We start from the raw sequence: 24,762 nt of genomic DNA, 5'->3' as shown, positions 1-24,762 counted from the left end.
AAAACAGATGAACATTTTTAATTAACACCAATTAATAAAAAATAATTTTTAGCCCCAAATGATTAAAATCATAAATAAAATGTCCAAAAGGTGTCCATAGCCTTTATGATGAAAAACAAGTTAACTCCGAAACCTTGTTTTATGTCTGAAGCTATTATGTAGAGCTTTGTCTCCATAGTTACAGACTACAAACATACCATGAGCGTAGTCAGACGCTGCAATCCGCTGTTACTATCTGTTGTGTAGTAAGAAAAGGCGCACGTGGAGTTATATATGACAGAACATTCATACTGCACACAGTCTAAAGACAGCGACCAAGGAGACACTTCTGTCTGTATAGGAGCTGTATACACAAGCAGTGATGGCCAGTTTGCCGTGTCCGCCCGCGAACACATGCAGGCTGCCATCTTAACTCACAAGTCCGGCGATGCAAAAGTAAGTCCTTACCTGTGCCTGTGCCGCGAGCCGGTCTGAAACAAATGCGGTCAGCGGGAGCAGGCAGTTCTGATAACAGCCCGACGAAGGCCCCCGGCGACTGTTCTCGGAACTGCCTGCTCCCGGTGACCGCATTTGATTCAGACCGGCTCCAGGCACAGGCACGGACTTACCTGTGCATCGCCAGACTTGTGAGTAAAGATGGTAGCCCGCATGTGTTTGCGGGCGAACACGGCGAACTGGCCATCACTGTACACAAGTACACGTATGGCTCAAGTCCGCCAGAATGGGAACCTCTGTCGTAGAATGGATCTTTGTTCTGGATCACAGAGGGTGGTCTCAAGTGGTGGACCCCCATCTATGATTTGATATGCCCTAATGCAGGGATCAGCAACCTCTGGCACTCCAGCTGTTCTGAAATTACCCATCAGTGGTATATGCCCCCATTGTCTGATAGGTGCGGGTCCCACCGCTGGGACCTGCACCAGCTCTAGCTTGGCTATTTCCATTGGCCCCATAGAAATGAATGGGAGCGGTGGGCGCGCAAGAGTGGTGCGCTCCCATTCAGTACTATGGGGAGAGCGATTGGTGATGGCCAGACCCGGCGAAACTCAGGTCCTCCAGCCACCACCTTTCCCGCTTCCTTCTAGTGGTATGTGCGGGTCCAAGCGGTGGAATCCTAGCAGTCTGCCCCTATTGTCTCAGATGGGAATACCCCTTTAACTTCAAAGGGAGTTACAACTACAGCCAAGCAAGTGTACATGCTGAGAGTTGCACAGCAGCTGGCCTGCTGAAGGTTGCTGGCCCCTGCCCTAACAGATCATATGGACAGGGGCTGTCTGCATGCGAAACGCCCTTTAAGCAGACTTTTCTAGGTGCAGACACCTACCATTCACTAAAAGTAGGATAAACTTGACACGGAAAAGTAAAATCGCCGTTTACATCACATCTAAATTTGTAACTTCGATCCGAGAGGTTCGATTAGTCACCAAACAAGACATAAATAGACTGCGAGGGCAGCACTTAAACTTCTCAATCAATAGGCTGGCATGTAACCTAGATACAATAAGGACCGCACTGTTCCAGAGCAATAATAGATTCCAGCCAGGAAGTGTGAAATTCAATTACCTCCCACCCTTAAACCCCACTTGTATCCAGAACGAGTTCTGAAGAGAACGGATTCATATTCATTCTTTAAAAATAGAAACTGGAAACTCGGCCTCGGAGACCCCAGGATGCGGCCAGGAAATGAACTGTTACGGTTTTGGGAGCCACCGCTGGGTGACGAGCGTTGTACTTACCTCTAAGCAGTTTACTGAAATCGAAATTACTCTGCAACACTAAATGGGGCACCACCCTCTGGTACAAGCACAGGACGCGCAGCAGAGAGGCCTTCAAGAGAGTGCTCTGGAAATCGTCTGACAAAAACAGAACATTAGTTAGTGCGGGGGGCCTAAATTATGGGGGCACACCCGCTTGTAGCAGAGGCATAAGTGCGTATTCACAACCAGCAGATTTGTGGCAGAAATTTCTGCAACTAAAATATGTATTCGAAAAAAAAACAGGGCTGTTGTTTTTGCAGCACGTGAATGAGACAGTTGCCAAAATTTCTCCAAAAAGGGTTCTACAGTTTCATATAAAGGTTAAGTGGTTTTCTGGGAGTACAATATAGATGGCCTATCCTAACGGTGGGGGGGGACTCCCGGCACCCCTCACCTGTTTGAAGAGGCCATAGCGCTCCGGTGAGAACTGCAGCCTCTTCCTAGGCCAGCGACGTCACGTTTATCGGTCGTATGGCCTAGGTGCAGCTCAGTCCCATTCAAGGGAAGGGGCCTAGGCTACAATATCAAGTACAGCCATTATACCAGGAATCGGCAACCTCCGGCACTCCTGCTGTTCTGACACTACAACTCCCAGAATCCTCCTTTCACTTCTAGTGGAGTTAAAATAATAGCTAAGTGTGCATGCTGGGAGTTGTAGTTCCACAGCAGCTGAGCGCTGAAGGTTGCTGATCCCTGCACTATACAATGCACGGCACCGTCCTTGGTTTAAAAACCTAAGTCAATTCCAGCATCTCGTTCTGATGCTCCTGGCGGTCTGTGCTTCCAGTGCTGCAGCAAAGACGTGCTTGACAGCTCCGAATGACCACTGCAGCCAATCACTGGCCTTAGTAGTCCCCTGGGGTACCAAGACACGTCATTGCTGCAGCGCCGGGCTCTCTCCAAATACCCCACATAACCACTGAGGCCATTGTCTGACTGCAGCGGTGTAGACATTGCTGCGGCACTGGAAGCGGAGCCCGCCAGGAGCACCAGGGCAGAGATGCTGGAACGGTGAGGGATTCAGTTGGCGGGTAAGATTTATTTTCTCATTTTAGAACATTCTCAATCTTTCCGTAATGTTTTTAGGTCAAAGAAAATCCCTTTAACCCCTGGACAATATAAAGTTAAGCAGCTTTCTAACATATTTTGTTCTATAATTCCTAAGCATTTTCAAAACCTCTTACTGTCATAGAATGGGAGAGAATCATTCTGACATCCTGATTGTTAAAGGGGTTGTCCAACCCCAACTTATGGTCAGAAGGGTGCTCTGCCGAAAGAAAGAAAAAGCCGCTCACCTATTCACCGGCACTTCAGCATCAAGGGTCCCATCTCAGCTGCTTCCAATGCTGGTGAACAGGTAAGTCCATTAGTAAAACTGCTGTTGGGGGGGGGTCAGACAACCCCTTTAACAAGTGGGACTCCAGAATGATACATTTTAGCTGTACGGATACATTGTAGCAAACTGTGTTTATCTCCCAGATTGCTCTCTAGACAGGACACAAGGATAGCAAACTCAGTATTAGATCTGAACTTTCCCATTCAATGACAGGATGCAGAGATTTTGATCTGTCCTAATCTGTTAAGCTATCAAAATTTCTACTCAGCCATTTCTTATTCTTATTTGTTTTTGAGCTGGCGAGTAATACAGACACCATTACATAACTGCCGTCACCCAGCTTTCCTGGATGTCTGAATGCACACGACCATATGTATTTTGCGGAACGGAACAGCTGGCCCCTAATAGAACAGTCCTATCCTTGTCCGTAATGCGGACAATAATAGGATATGTTTTATTTGTTTGCGGAACGGACATGGGGGGCATACGGAAACGAAATTCACATGGAGTAAGTTCCGTTTTTTTTGCGGACCCATACAGTTCGCAAAAAAAAAAAAAAAAAACGGAACGGAACAGACATGGAAAGAAAATACGTTCGCGTGCATGAGGCCTTAAAGGGGTTTTCCCATGACAGACGCTGGGGCAGTAATCAACAAATACACCAACGATGTCAGATCAGCGCAAGGTCCGACTACTGAGACCCAGACAACTGTCAGTGGTAGGCATACCAGGAAAGCATGGCGTCACCTTGTCTCCTGCCGGGCCACATGGTCGTCCATTATAGTCGATAATGGCTGATCAGGTGCCACAAGAAAAAAGCCAATAGCAGACAAAGTGACGTTCGGCTTACCTAGTATCCCTGTCCTACAAACTCACCCTGGACGATTGGACATTAGCGCCATATTCTAGCAACATGCCACCAAAGCCTGTCATGAGAAAACCCATTTAAAGGGGATGTCGGGATAAGTAAAAAAACATGGCTAACGCATCAGTCTATGGGTTGTATCTGGTATTGCAGTCCATGAATAGAATGGGACTGAGCTACAATACTGCACGCAACCTGCGGACAGGTGTGGAGCTGTTTTTGAAGTAGTGATAGGGGAGCGGGGGGTTCATGTATCACTGTGTAAATAGCTAGATGATTAGGAACAACAGGTAACAAACCCCTTGGGAGCCATAATGGTTTCTCACCCAGAATGTATATCATGTACATGTATACTAATATACTTACTGTTGTCCCCTTTTTCCAGTCCTGGAAACTCTTCAGACGCTGAGGTCACATTTTTTGCATCGAGACCTTTAACATCTTCTCCCTTTTCCCCAGGGTCCATCTCTTCTGCTTTTAGCAGTGACTGCCAGGTGGCTACTACGGTGTTAACATCCGGCAGGAGCTGAATGGGAGGGAAGACCACATCAGTGCACACCTCTACATCACTTGATGGGGCTGTGATCTCAATTTTAAAGGGGTTGTTCACCCCTGTGGACCTTCTCTGCATGGGTAACACGTCACCACTGCAGCCAATCATTGGCTGCAGTGGACATGTGACCCAAGTCAAACCGGATATTGATGAGGGGAGACCCGAGAGCTGCCAAGCCGGCGGGGGGACGATGGGGGCGGAAAGCAGACCCGAGGATCAAGTAAGTAAGTATGATTACCACTGCCAGTGGTGGGAGTCTGCACAAAGGGTCCCCAGTGGTGAACCTTCAGAAAAGGCTCCTAGGGGACTGAGGGAGACCAGCTACTTTTCGGAATAAATGGAGTGGGACACATGCATGCTCGACTGGCCACTCTGTTCTTTTCAGGGGGCTGCAGGAGGTACGGGGCCCCCGTTCTTGTGATCATGGGAGTCCCAGGTGTAGGACCTCCACCAATCTAATATTTATCCCCTATCCTGTGTATAGTAGATAATATAACCAGAATATCCCTTTAATAAAAGACATATGCCATCCTCACCTTGCCCAGAGCCTCTCTGTATTTCTGGGCAAAATCCGCCATGGTGGCAGGAGTGTAGATGTCAGACTTCTGCCAGACGTCATCTTTAAGACAATGATTGATGTTCTGCTCGGCCCTTTTCAGGACAGAGGACATGAGCGTCAAGATGGTGTGTTTCACTATTTTATTTGGCACCTAAGAAAGTAGGAGAAGAATTATAAAAGATAATTATATCATAAAATAACAATCCCCAAAAATGAATATTCGCACTGCAACACAGATCTGCTGGATATTTAAAAGGTGTTTTTTTCCAATTTGAACAGTTCCTACTTTTCAGAAGACCTCAGCGATCAGCTGCAATCTGTGGACGGTAAGTGCTCAAGTTCCCTGCAGCACCGCCACAGGAGAAATTAAGCATTACACTCTGCCCATTTACATCAGTGGGCTGTCCGTGTCAGAGGACAGGACCGGTCCTCCAGAGCAAGAGAGACGTTCTTGGTAACATCATTCTGGCCAAGAGATGAGGATTACCCCCTCCAACCACCTATGAACTCAGAATTATCTAACAGGATGCATATAAATGGCTTCTCTAAATGGGATGACCCCTTTAAGGCCACATCCAACAGAAAACAGTTTCTGCCTTGTGGCCTAAAACCTCCCTTCAATCACCGAACTGTGTAAACGATTGGACGATCCTACTTTTAAAGAACATCCCGCATGCTGATTTGCGGACACTGTCATGAACTCACATTTAACCCCTGGGTGAACATGTTCTTGTTGCAAACGGGAGCCACAGTAGTTATCATCACCATACTGATCAGCCGTGGGAGCGGGACAAACTCGGTGGTCTTGAAAGCCACAGAGACCGGAGGCTGGGCCTCATAAATCTGAAAAGATAAGCGTCACAATAAATCAGCTGCAAACTATTCCCAGTAAATACACAGGTCCTCCAGTCAGAATGCTAGAAATTACACTTAGCAGCTTCTCATGATCCGTTAACATCTGCGTTGTTTTAACAATGCAGTGTAGGATCTGCCACATGACCGATACCACAAGCACCAGGTGGCCTTATATCCTCAGGATAGGTCATTAATATCAGTTTGAGCCGTGGCCTCCTCGCAGCTTACCAAGCACAGTGCCATCCACTGGATAGTGGCTGTGCTTGGCATTGCAGCTCGCCCATTCATTTGCGCCTAGGTCATGTGACCGATGAATATGACGTTACATGACCTAAGAGGAGGGCTAAGGCTCACCCAGCACCGGGGCCTCTTCATACCGCTCATCCGACTCTCGCTGATCTCATACTGATGACCTATCCTGAGGACAATTAATATGATAATCCCGGAAAAGCCCTTTAAGTGGAAAATGTTCCTTAATAATTCATATGGTGGTACCTGTAGGGAAGGAGGGGGTTTAGAGGAGAACATTTAGTGCTGACCTTTTTAAGTAGCTTTACATTATCCAGCCAAGTCGACTTGATTCGAGGAATAAAGGAGTACTGAATTTCCTTAAAATATCGACTAAGCAAGTCCGGGCAAACCTTTAGTATGTTCACCACCAGAGTCCCCACCAGTTCATCTTCAGTTGCAGTCTTCAGTCCAACAATAAAACGCAGAAGGACCAGGTTACCAGCCCTAGTCATAAAGAACAGCATTACTGATAACTGAGAGAAGATGTTCCTCTTCACACCAATAAAAATGGTACATTATATTACTTATACAAATCCTGAGCTGCATCCTGTATTACACTCCAGAGCTGCACTCACTATTCTGCTGGTGGAGTCACTGTATACATACATTACTTATCCTGTATTGATCCTGAGTTACATCCAGAGCTGCACTCACTATTGTGCTGCTTGAGATTATATATATATTCCATGTAGTCACCTTGCAGCTGTCCCAAGACTGGGGTCATAGAAGTTGATGCCGTGCTTCAAGGAGCAGCAAAGATCCATGAGGAAGTTGTGCACCAGCTCCCGGATCATGAGTCTTCCAGATTCTTTTGGATCTTTTGTGTCCTAAAAGCAAAAGGATTCACATTAATATTAGCAATGAAAGCATTGATCGGGCTATGGGCGTCAGCAGCAGATCTGTACATACGCATTCAGTCACGTGCGTAGTGGTCTTAGACGTGGCAGCCACATTATATCAGGCAACTGAAGTGCTGTGCGGTTACCTGGACGTCCTGTGTGCTCACGTCTATAATGCCGTTCCAGCGGTAAAGGGAGGCAATGTGGTTTAAAAGGATGGGCGTAAAAAAGCGCACTTTCTGAGTCTTTGTGACTGCCTTATTGTGAATGACCTGAAAGACAAAAAAATACAGTCTGTATGAGGAGTGACAAGCTCCACAGTGGTGTGCAGCCAGGACTCCATATTCTTCAGTATGTCCTTTAAAGGGGTTGGCCAGTTTCCCCAGGATAGGTCATTAATATCAGATCGGTCTGCAGTAAATCTTGTTGTCACACAATTCAGGGGACAATATTGCATTTTTAACCCCTTAGTGACATCATTAATTTTAGCCTTAAGGACAAATAATATTTCCCCCTTTTTGTTCTAGCAGTCATAACTTAATTTTTTTTTTATTTTGTGGGATTAGCTGTAGGTTTTTTTAGGAACAATTTTGGGGTAAATATAGTGTACTAACTAACCTTTATTATTTTATTTTTAGGGGGGGGGAATTAAAAAACAGCAATTTTTACATTATTTTGTGGGTTTTATTTACTGCATTCACTGTTTGGTAAAAATTGTGTAATTTTATTATTTGGGTCCGTACAGTGATATCACATTTCTATATATTTTTACAGTTTTTTCTCTCCTCTTGCAGCTCTGCAGCTGCTCCCTCATTCTCCTCCACACTGACAGGAAGGGAGGGGGGCAGCTTTAGATGCTCATATCTCTGGTTTGGTACCAGCTACAGATATGGGCTTTGTATTGTTTGAAAGCTGACTCCAAGCTTTCAGACAATACCAGAATGACAGCAATATCTTCACTACATGGGAAGATATCACTGTTAGAAATTGGGATGCAGTGAATACAGCTGGACGTAAAAGCAGGTTTTACCTGCGATTATTCCCGACTCGATTTCTAAAAGTGATATCTCTTCTATTGCTTGGACTAATGGTTTTAAAGGGCTTCTGTCACCCCACTAAAGTGATTTTTTTTTTTTTTGGCTAGTTACATTCGTTATAGTGCGATATATGAGAATATAATGTTGTTACTTACTTTCATGCGGCCGTTTCTTAAGAAAACGAAGTTTTATTATATGCAAATCAGGTCTCTACCAGCAAGTAGGGCGTCTACTTGCTGGTAGCTGCCGCAAAAAACCGCCCCCTCGTCGTGTTGATTGACAGGGCCAGCCGTGATCTCCTCCTCCGGCCGGCCCTGTCAGTATTTCAAAAATCGCGCGCCTCTGTTCATTCGGCGCAGGCGCTCTGAGATGAGGAGGCTCGTCTCCTCAGAACTCCCTCAGTGCGCCTGCGCCGATGACATCACCGAAAGAGAAGACGTCATCGGCGCAGTCGCACTGAGGGAGTTCTGAGGAGACGAGCCTCCTCATCTCAGAGCGCCTGCGCCGAATGAACAGAGGCGCGCGATTTTTGAAATACTGACAGGGCCGGCCGGAGGAGGAGATCACGGCTGGCCCTGTCAATCAACACGATGAGGGGGCGTTTTTTTGCGGCGGCTACCAGCAAGTAGACGCCCTACTTGCTGGTAGAGACCGGATTTGCATATTATAAAACTTCGTTTTCTCAAGAAACGGCCGCATGAAAGTAAGTGACAACATTATATTCTCATATATCGCACTATAACGAATGTAACTAGCCAAAAAAATAAAAAATCACTTTAGTGGGGTGACAGAAGCCCTTTAAACAAGACCAGTTTCATGTTTCTAGTTGCTACAATTGAGGAGATACAAGCATCTAATCTAAAGCAGCCCCCCCCCCCCCCCCCACTTTCTGCCCAAGCTCAGCTGGGGCAGAACAGTTAGGCTACTTTCACATCTGCGTTTTCAATTCCGCTATTGAGATCAGTCATAGGATCTCAATAGCGGAAAAAAACGCTTCAGTTTTGACCCAATTCATGGTCAATGGGGACAAAACTGAACTGAACGAAAATGCATTCCGTTCCGTTTGGTTGCGCTCCCATCTTTCAGCGTTATTCTGTCCGCAATGTGGTGCGGAGCAAGACGAATCCGTCCTGGCACACAATGTAAGTCAATGGGGACGGATCCGTTTTCTCTGACACAATAGAAAACAGATCCGTCCCTCAATGGTGTTCATGACAGATCTGTCATTGCTATAGAAGACATAATACAACCGGATCCGTTCATGACGGAAGCATGCGGTTGTATTATGGTAACGGAAGCGTTTTTGCAGATCCATGACGGATCAGCAAAAAACACTAATGTGAAAGTAGCCTTAGGTGGTTAAAGCCGTATTCAATTACCGCCTTGCCATCACCTTGGTCTGCAGTAGAGAAAGCAACAGGTTTATGGTTGACATTCGGTCTTCCTTTATTCCGGTGCTGAATATTTCTCCGAGAAAATCTATAAAGACAAATCATGCAACAAAATACAATAAAAGAAAATAAGCACAAAGAAAACAGCAGCTGCCTCAGACGGGTGCCATTTCCGCATGTGCAATTCACATCTCCTTTTTTCTACAAGGACCAAGGGTCCGCGCAGAGAAACTTGGGGCAAATACTATTCTTCCTCCACGAACAAGGGTCCTGAAGTCACCAGGTCTGTGTACTACTGTGGACATAAGGACCCCACTATGTATTAAACATCATGCATGTATTGTGGCCACGACACTCATAATATTCAATGCGCCTGTCTGAATGCATGTCCTCCGTAATACACACTATTAGCAGATAACAGGTGCAACAGTGACATCTACTGGCCACTGTTACACACTACACCAGTCCTCTGACCTAGGAAAGGCTAGACTACGCTGTACTGTGACAAAATGTATCATCTGCAACCAGCATTTCTGTGTTCACTTACCTTTAAGCTCCAGAACCTGAGTAATTGTATTGTTGTCACCAGACATAAAGAAGGAAAGTGCAAACTGGATATAAGCCATTCGGACATCCGGTCTACCCTGTGATGAAAGATCATATGAGATTAGCCATACAGAGGATTAAAGGGGTTGTCTCGCCTCGCCGCTAGGATATCCCAACAATGTCTGATAGGTGTGGGTCCCAGAGGAGGGGCCCGCACCTATCTCTAGAACAGAGCCTGCAAAGAGAAGGAGAGCGGACCACGCAGACACCCTCCGTTCATTCCTATGGGACTGCCAAAAACAGCCGAGCGCTGGTGCGGTTAATTCCGTCAGCACCATGGAAGTGAAAGGAGCGGTGGCCGTGCGCTTCCCATAAATTTCTATGGGAGGTGAAAAAATTGCCGAGCATGCCACTCCAATAGAAATGGATGGAGGGCAGCCACACACGAGCGGTCCGCTCTCCTTCCCTTCGCGGGTTCCGTTTTAGAAATAGGTGCAGGTCCCAGAGGTGGGACCCGTACCCATCAGACATTGGTGGCATATCCTTACGATATGTCACCAATGTGTGAGATGGGCCAGCCCATTTAAATCCTCCAGCCCCTCACTGGTCACTAGAGGTTATCCCAGTATTACGGTCCAGTACGACCACGCCTCTTACCTGCTTATCTCTCTTTTTTAACAATCCTGTTAAAAATTTGTTAGTAAAATCAAAATGGCTGAAGACGTCCCTGGCACAGTCCGGACCTTGTGTGACCATCGCAGACAGTAAATTGAGGCCAATGCGGGACATCCTGGTCAAAGAAGAAAAGGAAACATCACTTTCTAGGATCGGACTGAAAATCAATGACCAATATGCTGAAGCCGGGGTTTCTCCTGCTGGAGTGAATCTACCGGCGAGGCAATAGGGGGTGAGCCTAGGACCTATGGCGGCGTGGCTATACCTGTGGGTTTCTGAGTAGACGGATGAATAGATCAGCTTCATGTGCGAATTCAGCAAGTTCTTCACTATGTTGACCCCAGCTACACCGAGATGTGCCAAGTCACCGGCCGTCCTCAGCAAAATGGCTTCCAGGGCTTGAAAGATGACGATCATCTGAAAATAGGGAAACAAATGTGAATGATCTTCTCCTGAAGGTCTCAGAAGTGTACGCAGAGAATACAGGATGGCAACCAGGGAAAGAAGCCATTTCCCATTCTATGCAATAGCTGTCCTGTTTCTAACATAGTTGAACCCCTGCCCACATGCCCTATTAAAGGGGTTGTCCCAAGACTTAATTTTAAGTGTATGCCCAGGCCATAAAAGTGTCTAGTCGGTGGGGATCCAACTGTTAGGATGTCCCCCCCACCATGAGAAACGGGGTCCTGTGCCCTCGTATTAACGTAGAGGCAGTTGATAGACACAGGAGCCCCATTCTCGTGATTGGCAGAGGTCCCAGACGTTGGATCTTGCACTCACAGACACCTATACCCAACCTGTGGATGGTAGATAACGGTAAATCTTGGGAAAACCCCTTTAAGTTAAGACAAATTGACATCAAAGATGGAAGTCTCCCCACTCTGGACCACCAGAGCAGCAAACAAGAACAAGCACATCTATGGTAGGTAGGTACAGTGTTAGGTGCCCATGTAAGTGATTGTACTGTGCACCCTGTAAGGGTAGGCCCAGAGAAGGACTGCCTCCCCATCTCACTCTACAAATGATGTAAGCAAAGATAGTACTGCCTCCCTGTCTCTTCCTATAAGTGATGTAGGAACAGATAGTACTGCCTCCCTGACTCTTCCTATAAGTGATGTAGGAACAGATAGTACTGCCTCCCTGTCTCTTCCTATAAGTGATGTAGGAACAGATAGTACTGCCTCCCTGTCTCTTCCTGTAAGTGATGTAGGAACAGATAGTACTGCCTCCCTGTCTCTTCCTGTAAGTGATGTAGGAACAGATAGTACTGCCTCCCTGTCTCTTCCTGTAAGTGATGTAGGAACAGATAGTACTGCCTCCCTGTCTCTTCCTATAAGTGATGTAGGAACAGATAGTACTGCCTCCCTGTCTCTTACTATAAGTGATGTAGGAACAGACAGCACTGTCTCCCCATCTATACTTGCAAATGATGTGAGTGCAAATAATAATATATCCTTGTCTATCCCTGTAAATGATATTGTCACAGATAGTACTGCCTCTTCCTGTAAATTATGTAAGCACAGATAGTACTGCCTTCTTGCAAACAATATAGGCACAGATAGTACTGCCTCCTTGTAAATAGGGTTGTTGCGATACCAAGAATTTGATTCGGTTTCTATACCATAAGAAAGTATTGCGCTACTAGATACTATTCGATACCACGCAAACAAAATAAAATACCAAAAAAAGCCGTGTGCATTCTGCATTTTATGGAACGTTCGGCCCATAATCGAACAGTCCGATCTTTTTTTTTGAGGGGACAAGGAGACTATATTGTTTATATGTAAAATTGGGATACTGAATATTTTGGTATTTTATTTATTTATTTTTTATTTGTATTTTTTATTACTTTTTATTTAATAACCATTTCCCCCCCCCTTAGGGGCTAGAACCTGGGATCTTTTGATCCCTTGTCCTAGTCACCCTAATAGATCTCTATCAGGGTGAATAGGACTTCACACTCTCCCTGCTGCCCTGAGCTTTGTGCACACAGCAGCAGAGAGCTGACTATGGCAACCAGGGCTTCAGTAGAGTCCTGGCTGCCATGGTAACCGATCGGAGCCCCAGGATTACACCGCTGGGGCTCCGATCAGAAGCTGCCACTGCACCACCAATGAGGAGGGGGGGACCCTGTGGCCACTGCCACCAATGATTTTAATACTGGATGGGTTGAGGGGCACTGCGCCACCGATTTTAATACTGGCGGGGGCGCACTGTGCCACCAATGATTTTAATACTGATAATTAAAGTCTAATACAGATACAGGAGGCGGGTGCGGCGGCAGAATCACATAGCCTGCACCCGACCTCTATGACCATGCGCTGCGATCCGCGGCAGTTAACCCCTCAGGTGCAGCACCCAGCATCCCGTCACAGAGGTCGGGTGCAGGCTATGTGATTCTGCCGCCGCACCCGCCTCCTGTATCTGTATTAGACGTTAATTCTTTTGGTGGCGCAGTGCGCCCACCCCTCCTCCGCCTGTCTCTCCTCATTGGCAGCAGCGGCACAGGGGGAGAGAGAGAGTGACTCCTTCTCCCCTGTGCTGCTGAGGGAACGTGACTGCACTGACAGCAGCGCACTCCATGTTCTCTGATACTGGGCTGCGCAGTAGCGCAGCCTAGTATCGATAAAAGGCAGATCCCAGTACCGAACCGATACCGGGACAAAAGTATCGATTGGGTATTGATATTTCGATACCCGCAACAACCCTACTTGTAAACGATATAGGCCTTCTTGTAAACGATATAGGCACAGATGGTACTGCCTTCTTGTAAACGATATAGGCACAGATGGTACTGCCTTCTTGTAAACGATATAGGCACAGCTGGTACTGCCTTCTTGTAAACGATATAGGCACAGCTGGTACTGCCTTCTTGTAAACGATATAGGCACAGATGGTACTGCCTTCTTGTAAACGATATAGGCACAGATGGTACTGCCTCCTTGTAAACGATATAGGCACAGATAGTACTGCCTTCTTGTAAGTGATATAGGCACAGCTAGTACTGCCTCCTTTTCTATACTTGTAAATGTTGTAGGCACAGATAGCACTGCCTTCCTCTAAACAATGTAGACAGAGATAATGCCGTGTCCTGTTCTCTCCCTGTAAAAGATTTATTATTTCTGGGCAGCAGATCCCTGTTGACAACGATCATTCTGCTGCCCAGAAATTTAAGATTACACTTACCGGTAATCACTTTTCCATAAGCCCATGACAGCACCCTTGAGAGACCGCCTCCATCCAGGACAGGAAACAGGAACTTTCGTGGAGAGCTCATAAGGAGGAGCATGGCCCCGAGACCACCAGTTAATTGCAAGAACTTGTCCTAGACCACACTCTTCTTTTTTTTTTTTTATATATATATATATATATATATATATATATATATATATATATATATATATATATATATATATATTTTTTTTTTTTTTTTTTATTTATTATATATATATATTTTTTTTTTTCATTAATTCTATACAGGGTGGGAATAAACCCGGGTGCTGTCATGGGCTTATGGAAAAGTGATTACCGGTAAGTGTAATCTTAAATTTCCCTTTCGCCCATGACAGCACCCTTGAGAGACGATTAGAATAGAAATCCTTTTATTTCTTAGGGTGGGACTACCGCCTGGAGGACTTTCCTACCGAAGGCTAGCTGTTCTCTATTGCCTAGGTCCAATCTATAGTGACGAAAGAAGGTGCCAGGCGACTGCCATGTGGCTGCTCTACAAATCTGTTCTAAGGTAGCGTCAGCCCTTTCTGCCCAAGTGGTGGAGACTGATCTTGTGGAATGAGCACCAAAACCCCCCGGGGAAGCCTTTCCAGCTGAAGAATAGGCCAAATTAATGGCTCTCACGATCCATCTGGAAAGGGTTTTAGAAGAGGCTAGGAGACCCTTATTTTTCCCACTAAACTGAATGAAGAGTTTTGAGGTTTTCCTCCACTGACTAGTAACCTCTAGATAATGAGATAGGCATCTTTTTACATCTAAACAGTGCAGTTTTTCCTCTTTTTCATTTCTCGGATTTTGGCACAGGGAAGGAAGGATAATGTCCTGCGTTCTATGAAACATAGAAACCACTTTCGGTAAGAAGGAAGGGTCTGGTTTAATGAGAACCCTATCATCTAAGATGTTAGTGTAAGGAGGCGAGGTAGAGAAGGCCGAAATCTCACCAACCCTCCTTGCTGAGGTAATTGCCACAAGAAACGCTGTTTTGAAAGACAAGATCTTTATAGGTAACTGTATAAGTGGCTCAAAGGGAGGTTCTGTGAGGCTAGTGAGGACCAAGTTGAGGTCCCAGGGGGGAATTGAAGGTCCAGATATAGGCCTAAGCCTGCTGATGGCTTTAAAGAATCTTCGGACCCACGGGTGGCTAGCGATGGGAGAATCAAAGAATGCACTCAAAGCGGATACCTGTACTTTAAGGGTACTTGGCCTCAAATTTTTTTCATGTCCAGCTTGCAGAAAATCTAAAATCCTAGACATAGGTGGGGGATTTAAAGGATTCACTGGATCCTTGGCAAACTTCTGGAAGGTGTTCCAAATCCTGAGATAAATAGAGGAGGTGACATCCTTTCTGCAGGATAGTAAAGTGGAAACTACATTCTTGGAGAGTCCTCTACTTTCTAGGATTTCCCCCTCAAGAGCCATGCTGTTAGGTGTAACTGCTTCACACTCGGATGATTGACTGGTCCTTGGGATAGAAGATCTTGCCTCTCCGGGAGAATCCAAGGGTCCGTCAAGGATAGCTTCCTCAACCAGGTGAACCAGGTTCTTCTGGGCCAGAAAGGAGCAATTAAGATCACTGTCGTTCTTTCTTGTCTCAACTTCTGTAAGAATCTTGGAAGAAGTTTTAATGGAGGAAAGGCGTAGAGGAGCTGGTTCGGCCAGGGAAGGGAGAAGGCATCTATCCCGGTTGGTGAATCTCTCGCGCTGAGGGAAAAGAAAAGATGACACTTTCTGTTTTTTCTGGTGGCAAATAAGTCCAGATGAGGACGACCCCAAAGTCGAATTATTTGATCGAACACCATTTGGTTCAGACACCATTCCCCTTGGTCTAGTGTATTTCTGCTTAAGAAATCTGCCACCTTGTTTTCTGTACCTTTTAGATGTATTGCCATAAGGGACGGAACAGAAGGAATTATAAGGGAAAAGATATCCGTTGTTAACTGCATAAGATTTTCTGATCTGGTTCCTCCTTGTTTGTTCAGATAGGAGACAACTGTGGCGTTGTCCGAAAAAACCTTTATAGATTTTCCCTGTAGTAAAGGAAGAAACTCTTTTAAGGCGAAAAAGACCGCCCTCAGTTCCCTCATGTTTTGGGAGTCTAGACTCTGCTCTCTTTCCCAAACACCTTGTCTTAAGTACCCTTGGCAACAGGCCCCCCAACCGGAAAGACTTGCGTCGGTGGTAAGGGTAACAAAATTTTGTTGGATCCAAGGGAGCCCCTGGGACAGGTTTACGGGATTCAGCCACCAGTGAAGGGACTGGATCACTTGGGGGGTGAGTGTGAAAGGTGTATCTAATGGGCGGAGGGAACCCTGCCACTCCTTCATCATTTGCCACTGTAGGGGTCTGGAGTGAAGATAGCTCCAACTGACTGCTGGTATAGTGGAAGTCATTCTGCCCAAGACCGCCATTGCTTGTCTGATAGTAGGGTTCTCTGTCGATATCAGGGACTGAACCTGTTGTATTAATCTCTGAATCTTGTCCTGGGGTAGAATACAGAGTAGTTTCTTTGAGTCCAGCATCATCCCCAAAAAGACACAAACTTGGGAAGGTATTAAATGGGATTTTTCTCCGTTTATTTGCCAGCCGAGGTCTTCTAGGATCTGCACTACTTTTTTGAGGTGTACTTCTAGAATGGATTTTGACTCTGCTACCACCAGGAGATCGTCTAGGTAAGGAATCAGTAAAATGTCTTTTTCCCTTACATGAGCCATGACTTCTGCCATGACTTTCGTGAAAAGTCTGGGAGCTTGAGAAATCCCAAAGGGAAGGGCTGTATATTGTAGGTGCTGGATGTGACCTCCTATAGAAACAGCGACTCTGAGGAATTTTTGACAGTCTAGCCGAATAGGAATGTGGTAGTACGCATCTCTTACGTCTATCGTAGCCATGAAGCAGCCCCTGAATAGATGTCTTACAACTGATTGGATCGACTCCATTCAGAATTTTTTGTAAGAGAGGAATTGATTTAAATCCTTTAGATTTATAATAGTTCTGAATGTTCCATCCGGTTTGGGGACCAGAAAAAGGGAGGAGTAAAAACCCTCGCCCTTCTCTGCCTCCGGCACCGGAATTAGAACATTTTTCCGAAGTAGGGATGCAATCTCTTGTTGTAAAGCTAGATTTTTTCCCGGGTTCCCTAGAAAATTCGTGATTTTGAATCTGTCCGGTGGGTGGGAGACAAACTCTAGACAAAACCCTTCCTTTATAACGCCTAAAATCCAGGGACTTGAGGAGATTTTTTCCCAGGCGTAGAGGAAGAGAGAAAGTCTGCCCCCCACGGGAGAGAAACCGTCATTGCTATGATGGTTTAGAGGTTGAGGAGGACTGGGAACTGAAGAGGAACCCCTTGCTTTTCCTATTCTTGTTGTCAGCTCTGAAGTCTTTCCTCTGCCCCCTAAAAAAATCCTTCTTGTTTTTGCGAAAAAACCGTTGTTTTTTCGGGGGTCTGGAGACAGGGAATCCTTTTTTATTGTCCGAGACTTTATCCAAAAGGTCGTCTAAGACGGATCCAAAAAGATAATCGCCCTGACAAGGAATTGCGCAAAGCTTATTTTTAGATCCAGTGTCTCCCGACCAACCTTTTAGCCAAATAGCTCGTCTGGCTGAATTTGAAAGAGCAGCTGACCTAGCATTTAATTTTAAAGCATCTGCCGATGCGTCAGAAATAAAATCTACTGCTTTAAGTAGAGTGGGGAAAACGGTTAACAATTGATCTCTCGGGGTCTTGTTCTGAATGTGAGATTCTAATTCTTCTAGCCATAATTTCAGAGACCTAGCAGTGGATGTGGCGGCAATATTTGGTTTGAACGCTTGAGCTGAGGTCTCCCAAACTTTTTTTAGGTAAACCTCTGCTCGCTTATCCATAGGGTCTTTAAGAGAACCCAAGTCCTCAAACGGAAGGGCCGATTTTTTTGAGATTTTTGCAACAGGTGCATCCAATTTAGGAGGTCTGTCCCAGTTTACTGAGTCTGCCTCGTCAAAGGGATATTTCCTTTTCACATTTTTTGGAACAAAAAATTTTTTATCGGGTCTTTTCCATTCCTTCTGTATTAAAAACTTTATATTCTCGTTTACGGGAAATACTCTAGATTTTTTCTGCCCGAGATCACCAAACATGATATCCTGAACGGATCTTGGGTCTTTGGGTTCGTCTACTTTCATAGTCGCACAAACTGCTTTTAGTAAAGCTTCTGTATCATCCGGGGAAAAAAGTGGCCTGCCCGTGGATTCTTCATCCTGGGACGAGTCTGGGCTATCTAGGATTTCTCCTGTATCACTATCCTCTAAAGGATCAGAGTCAGATTTATTAGCCGTGCTTGATCTGGTTCCCAGGAAGGTAGAGGCTACAGAGGGAAAGCTCTTTTTGAAATCTTTCAGGGAATCCAAGACCTCCGTCTTCACCATCTCCCTAATACTCTGCAGAAGGGATGGGGACTCCTCCTCCACTAGTTTCTCAATACAACATTGACATAGTTTTTTCAACCAAGAGGGGGCCAGTTTCTTTTTACAGACGGCACACTCCTTCCCTCTGGTCTTTGAAATTGCCTTTCTAGGGCCCTCTTTTGTAGTCTAAATGCAGGAAGAAAAAAGAGGGAAAGGAGATTTAGCCTAACTAAAAAGGAAATAAATGGTGGGGAATGATCCCCCTTACCCCACCAGGAGTACCGGTCTGCTCTCATGACCCTCCTGTTGATCGGCGCGTTGGGCACTCTCCTCCTCCATACTGCTGTGGGATAGAGTGACTCCCCGGATCCAAAGGAAATCTGGCTTCCTGTAAGGCTGGCTGGCTGGGCTGCTGCTGACCGTGCGCCTGTGGGTCCAATCTCCTCGGTCGGGTCCTGCTGGAAACCCTCTGCGGCCTAAGTAGGAGAAGGCACTTCCTACTTCCGGAACGCACGCTACGTGCGTTCCAAAAACCGGAAGTCTCTACCGAGACCCGGATCTCGCTGGGATCGCGAGATTTTGGTTCCCCCTGCGCGAGGTGAGAAGGAGGCCCCGGCCCGCCTGAACACTGTCAGGAAGGACCGGCGTGCCGAACGCACCTCTCGGTGAGCCCGGGACTGCAGAGTAGCGTCCAGCGCAGCGTAAGCCAGACCCCAGCAGCAGACACCAGACTCCGGCCGGCGGCTCCTAGAGGAGACTTATGCCGGAACAGGTAACCCCACTTAGATAAATTCCTCCGGGGCCCTGCAGCCTAGCTTTTCTCCTCTTCTCCACGAACCGTCTTCTGTCTAGGACAGGAAACAGGAACTGGTGGTCTCGGGGCCATGCTCCTCCTTATGAGCTCTTCACGAAAGTTCCTGTTTCCTGTCCTGGATGGAGGCGGTCTCTCAAGGGTGCTGTCATGGGCGAAAGGGAAACAATGATTTTGGTGTCTGCTTCAGTGAGGCTTTTACCCGATGGAGAATATGCTCGTTGAGCGATCTGCAGTACATTTACACAACGCAATTCCTACAAATCAGCCAGTGTAAAGGGACCTTTAAGTTGTAATATCACTGTCACCAGGCTTGCAATCTTCACATGTGTAATGCATACAATTTTAAAATTGTACCAACTGGAGGAAACCCTAAGGCCAGACACACATGAGCAAGTTCAAAGCGAGAAACTCTCAGCGTGTCAGTGTGAGGTCCGGTTCTGACCTCTGCTCCTGACAGGATCGCCAGCATTATAATGACTTCTAACACTGTGTGACCCTGATAGTCCTGGAACCTATAGTACTATAGTACACTGATAGCATTGTGTCATTAATATTATAAATATAAATTATATAATTCATTATAACACTGCGCGATGCTGTCAGAGGAGCGGAGGTCAGAACGGGACCTGTCACTGACACACGCTGCGAGTTCCTCGCATTGAACTCACTCGTATGTGTCTGGCCCAAGACTGTTCAAGTAAATTATAGTGAATTAATCAACCAATCAGTATTTTAGTATACGAGCAGATCCGGCGGGGGACTCTCACCTCACTCTCCGGACGCTTCTCCCCATCCAGAAGTTTCAGGATTTCGAGGCACTCCACAGATATTTTAATGTAACCCTCCACCACATCGTACAGAGCGGGATTTGGCAGTTTTCTTGATAAATTGATAAATTGCTGCAAACCTTGAAAGAAGATAAACTATCAGTAAATAAAAGCATCAAAATAACTAGCTAATCACGCGTCAGTAATCATCATTAAAGGGGTGCTCCAGAATTTTGCGAATGATGGCGTATCCTGAGGAAAAAGAGCATCAATATCAGATCGGCAGGGGTCTGGCAGCCCACACGCCCATGATCAGCCGCTGCAGCTCCAGCATCAGAAATACAGCTCCGCCCTTTGTGTAGTGGACAGAGCTGGTAACTGCAGCGCTGCTCCCACTAATGTACGGAGTGTCGGACCCCTGCTGATCAGATATTGACGGCCTCTCCTAAGAACAAGCTATCAATAGAAAAATACCGGACAGCCCCTTTAAAAGGGTTCTCCGGGAATTAAGAAAATGAAAATACTAAAAATATTACTTTAGTATAAATATATTCCCAAATACCTTTCAATAATTATAATGGTTTATTTTGTCTGGGAAGCAATGATTAGGAGAAACAAAATGGCTGCCGTCCTATTAGTACACACAAATCCTGTCCTAATCACACTGCAGCACAAGTTACTTCACGACGCGGAGCTAAAGAGCTGCCGCATCCTCCTCTCTGCTCGTCAGGGATTATGATCCTGAATACAGAGGATAAGGTCTTCAGCTGAATCTCTGTAGGAATGGAGTTCATGAGGAGACATGAAGTACAGAGAGGACAGACAGGACTGTGGTAATGGAGACTGCATACAAGTGCTGCTGCTCATTATCTATACCCCACCTCCTCTCTGTACTTCATGTCTCCTCATGAACTCCATTCCTACAGAGATTCAGCTGAAGATCATATTAAACTGTATTCAGGACCATAATCCCTGACAAGTAACAGAAGATGATGGTGCAGCTCTTTAACTTGTCCTCCTGTGTAATTAGGACAGGTTTTGTGTGGACTAGTAGGATGGCGGCCATTTTATTTTTCCTAATGATTGCTCCCTGGACAAAATGAGCCATTATAACTAACGAAAGGCATTTGGTAATATATTTATAATGAAGTAATATTTAATTATTTTCATTTTCTCAATTCCCAGAGAACCCCTTTAAGAAAGATAAAAGTAGAATTTAAAGGGGTATTCTGGTCGCAGCAAAGAAGGGTTACTCTATGAATGATGAAGTTAGACAATTTTCCAAAATACTTCCTGTATCAATTCCTTACAGTTTTCAAAATCTCTGCTTGCTGTGATTCAGCACAAATGTTCCTAGATTGTTTCCGGTGGATATTAATGTGTCCTGGTCGTGTGATGGGCCAACAGGTGGGCGGCATGTTACATACAGCCAGCAGAGTTGTGTCCTGTGACGAGCTGTAAAGAGGCCAATAAAAAGCACCTCTTGAGCGACAGCAAGCAGAGATGTTGGAAAACATGAGGAATTGATAGAGGATGCGTATCGGAAAAAAGTAAAATCATTTGTTGAAACCGAAATACTTCTTTTAAAGGCTTTTTTACACGACTGTTGGTGTCCCGTGCCGTGAACCACAAATTGTGGTCTGCAATGCACGGGCACCTTTTTTGCAGGGCTACGGAACGGACATACTGATGGGTCCGCATCATTGAAATGAATGGGTCCGCATCCTGTATGTAAGGAAATTGCAATACAAGCAATTTCATTCCATCACCCGATTCACGCTCCTTACAAAAGGGAATCGCGTCAGATTTTAGAGAAGTGCAGGCACATGGAAAACAAATTCTCTGCAGCGGCCCCTCCTGCTCTTTTTACAGCAGTCAGCACTAGGGGGCAGCGGTTATGTCACATGTATGGACACTTAAAGGGGTTTTCCCATCTCAGACAATGGGGGCATATCGCTAGGATATGCCCCCATTGTCTGTTAGGTGTGGGTCCCACCGCTGGGACCCGCACCTACAATGAGAACGGAGCAGAGAAATTAATGCAGCCGCCCTCCATTCATTTCTATGGGGCCGCCGAAAATAGCTGAGCGCTGGCTCGGCTATTGCCGTCTGCCCCATAGAAATGAATGGGAGCATGGGCCCCGTATGCGAAGTGCGCTCCCATTCACTTCTATGGGAGCAGCGCTTGGTGGTGGACGGACCCCGGGAAATCCGGGGTCCTCCAGCCTTAGCTCTCCCCGCTTTGTTCTCGTAGGTGCGGGTCCCACCTAGTGATATGCCCCCATTGTCTGAGATGGGAATACCTCTTTAAAGGAGTTGTACCAGAATAACAACTTATCATCTATCTACAGGATAGGTTATACATTTCTGATCGGTGGAGGTCCAACTGCTGGGACCCCCCACCAATCAAGAAAATGGGGGTCTTGAGTCCCCTGACTGAATGCAGCAGTGGTAGAGCATGTTGGCTGTCATCCCATCAAACTCTTTGGGGCCGCTGGAGACTTGGACGGTCCCATAGTCTTCACTCAATCACACTCCATTCAAACAGGGGGCAGAGGATCGCCGTTTATGGGCCCCCAACAATCAGATTCGTATCCTCTGTCTAGTCCGGATACCATACTTTCAGCATACAGTGGTCTTTTCTGAGCCATTGTAAGTTGGATCTAGACTCAACATACAATGTCCCAGACTCCCACCAATCCAGGCCACTTCTCCGGTATAATAGCTGGATTACTTGCTAGTTAGCAGCTGTTCCTGACTGTATATGTGAGGACTTGTCTTATCTGTCTTAGTTATCTGCTTATTTTTCTTAAAGCGACCAGATCATCCCTATTAAACCAAGCAAAGAGCTTAGCAGCGGTGATCCTGCAGTTTAAAATACCTTCCTCCTCACTGTTGGTTTAATAGGGGTGATCTGGTGACAGAGCCACTTTAAGGCCTCATGCACACGAATGTTGTGTGTTTTGCGGTCTGCAAAACACGGATGGCGTCCATGTGCGTTCCGCAATTTGCGGAACGGCGCCGACAGCCTTTAATATAACTGCCTATTCTTGTCCGAAAAGGGCGGACAAGAATAGGACATGTTATTTATTTATTTTTGCGGACCACGGAACGGAGCGGAGTGCTCTCTGCATCTTTTGCGGCCCCAATGAAGTGAATGGGTCCACATCCGAGCCGCCAAAACTGCGGCTCGGATGCGGACCAAAACAACGGCCGTTTGCATGAGGCCTAAGGCTCCATTCAGACGTCCATAGAATGGGTCCGCATCCGTTCCGCAATTATCCGGAACGGGGGCGGACCCATTCATTCTCTATGGGGCCGAAAGAAATGCGGAGAGCACACTATGTGCTCTCCGCATTTCCGGAGCATGGCCCGGATCTTCTGGTCCGCGGCTCCGCAAGAAAATAGAGCATGTCCTATTCTTGCCCGCAATTGTGGACAAGAATAGGCATTTCTATAGGGTTCCGGCTGGGGGTATTGCTGATCCGCAACGCACTACAGACGTCTGAATGGAGCCTAAATATTCATTTTCTCTCATCTTGGATGACATTTTGGCCTTTGGAACCGATTACTCAGCTTACAATGGTCGTCCTGGAACCAATTCATATTGTACTGGGACAACCCAGGTAAAGGGGTATCATAGTTATTACAAGTTAGAGGATAACTTATTATTTGCATGGGACTGCTCAGCAATCTCACGTACAAGACGCACACTTGCTCAAACACCACTCCATTCCACCCCCCCCCCCCCCATTCTAGTGATTGGAGCGGGCCCCCGCAGTCAGATGCTTACCCTCATTCCCATTGAGAGGGGATAGGTTTAGGACTTGCCACGGGGTATTCCAGCTCAAAGTAATTCTCAATTACCGATCCATCAGTGCGAGTCCAACTGCTGGGGGCCCACCGATGACCAGGATGGGGGACCCTTGTATTCCAATCCCCAAAGCAAGAAGCCGATGCAACCACAGTAGTGACTGGAGGAGCCGGGCTCTATTTCACCTATGCTATTGCTTCTGGATGGAATACCCCTTTAATTTTAATTTTTTTTTTTTCCTTCATGTAAATGCACCGAAATAATGATTAATGAAATGCTGCAAAAGTATTCACACCCATCCCCGTAAACGTGCGATGGAAACAGGATCACGCCTTATAAGCGATGCAGTCTAATGTCCCACAACTGTGAATGGAAAGCTGTTTAGAGAGCAGTCAGAGAGTGAGCGCCCATCAGATCTGCAGGACTTCAAGAAAGCTGGGTGACAACAGCTGCCATGGCAACCATATCTGCTGTCACCCAGCTTTCCCAGAAACACATATAAGCAGGCTATAGGCTCGGTATACAGAATACACATTGTGCTCATGCAGGACACTGCTGACGTCTCCCACCTCTCAGGGCAGACTGGGGGTCTTTTAACAAGGATTTGAAGAGGGTCCCTGTGAACTCCACTACCGGGGACTTCGGTTTCTTGGCCTGGGGCCCCGGCGTCTCCTCCCCGGCTCCCGAACTCCTCCGCTTCTTCTCCATCATCCGCTGCCTGCACTTTCCCTACTGTCACCAGCAGCAAAACACGTGGGAACAGCACATAGGAAGCAGTCCGCGCACAACACGCTCCCCCGGAAACAAGGCTCAGTCTGAAAAGGTTCTGGAGGCCACGACCGGGTGAAAAATGCAAAACATGAAAAAAGGTGACAGCTGCGGTAATTTAAATAGCCTATATGTCTGATATAACCAGGAATTTAGAGAACTTCCCGAAAAAGCCCAAAAATGTTGGTCAGGCGACTCTTTCCACGATCAGGGGATTTTGTCCTGCAGTACTAGTCATTACCACAGGGTGGCAGTAACAGTCTATTACAGCACGACACATG

General features: G+C 46.3%; 1 protein-coding gene across 1 annotated transcript in view; it reads right to left on the bottom strand.

The window, feature by feature from the left end:
* URB1 (URB1 ribosome biogenesis homolog) overlaps nt 1–24,467 on the bottom strand; it is a 57,843-nt gene extending 33,376 nt beyond the window's left edge. Inside the window, exons 1-13 of the mRNA XM_044285914.1 lie at nt 24,283–24,467; nt 19,900–20,039; nt 10,970–11,121; nt 10,687–10,819; nt 10,031–10,127; nt 9,486–9,571; nt 7,202–7,327; nt 6,913–7,043; nt 6,465–6,660; nt 5,776–5,913; nt 5,048–5,221; nt 4,325–4,484; nt 1,737–1,853 (exon numbers count right to left, since the gene is read on the bottom strand). Coding sequence (XP_044141849.1) covers nt 1,737–1,853; nt 4,325–4,484; nt 5,048–5,221; nt 5,776–5,913; nt 6,465–6,660; nt 6,913–7,043; nt 7,202–7,327; nt 9,486–9,571; nt 10,031–10,127; nt 10,687–10,819; nt 10,970–11,121; nt 19,900–20,039; nt 24,283–24,424 — 1,792 coding nt within the window. The 5' untranslated portion in view covers nt 24,425–24,467. The remainder of the gene's footprint in view (nt 1–1,736; nt 1,854–4,324; nt 4,485–5,047; nt 5,222–5,775; nt 5,914–6,464; nt 6,661–6,912; nt 7,044–7,201; nt 7,328–9,485; nt 9,572–10,030; nt 10,128–10,686; nt 10,820–10,969; nt 11,122–19,899; nt 20,040–24,282) is intronic.
* Nucleotides 24,468–24,762: the final 295 nt, after the last annotated feature.

This window comes from Bufo gargarizans, chromosome 3 (assembly GCF_014858855.1).
Source record: "Bufo gargarizans isolate SCDJY-AF-19 chromosome 3, ASM1485885v1, whole genome shotgun sequence".
Taxonomy (NCBI): Eukaryota; Metazoa; Chordata; class Amphibia; order Anura; family Bufonidae; genus Bufo; species Bufo gargarizans.
This window is presented reverse-complemented; position numbering and strand designations above follow the sequence as displayed.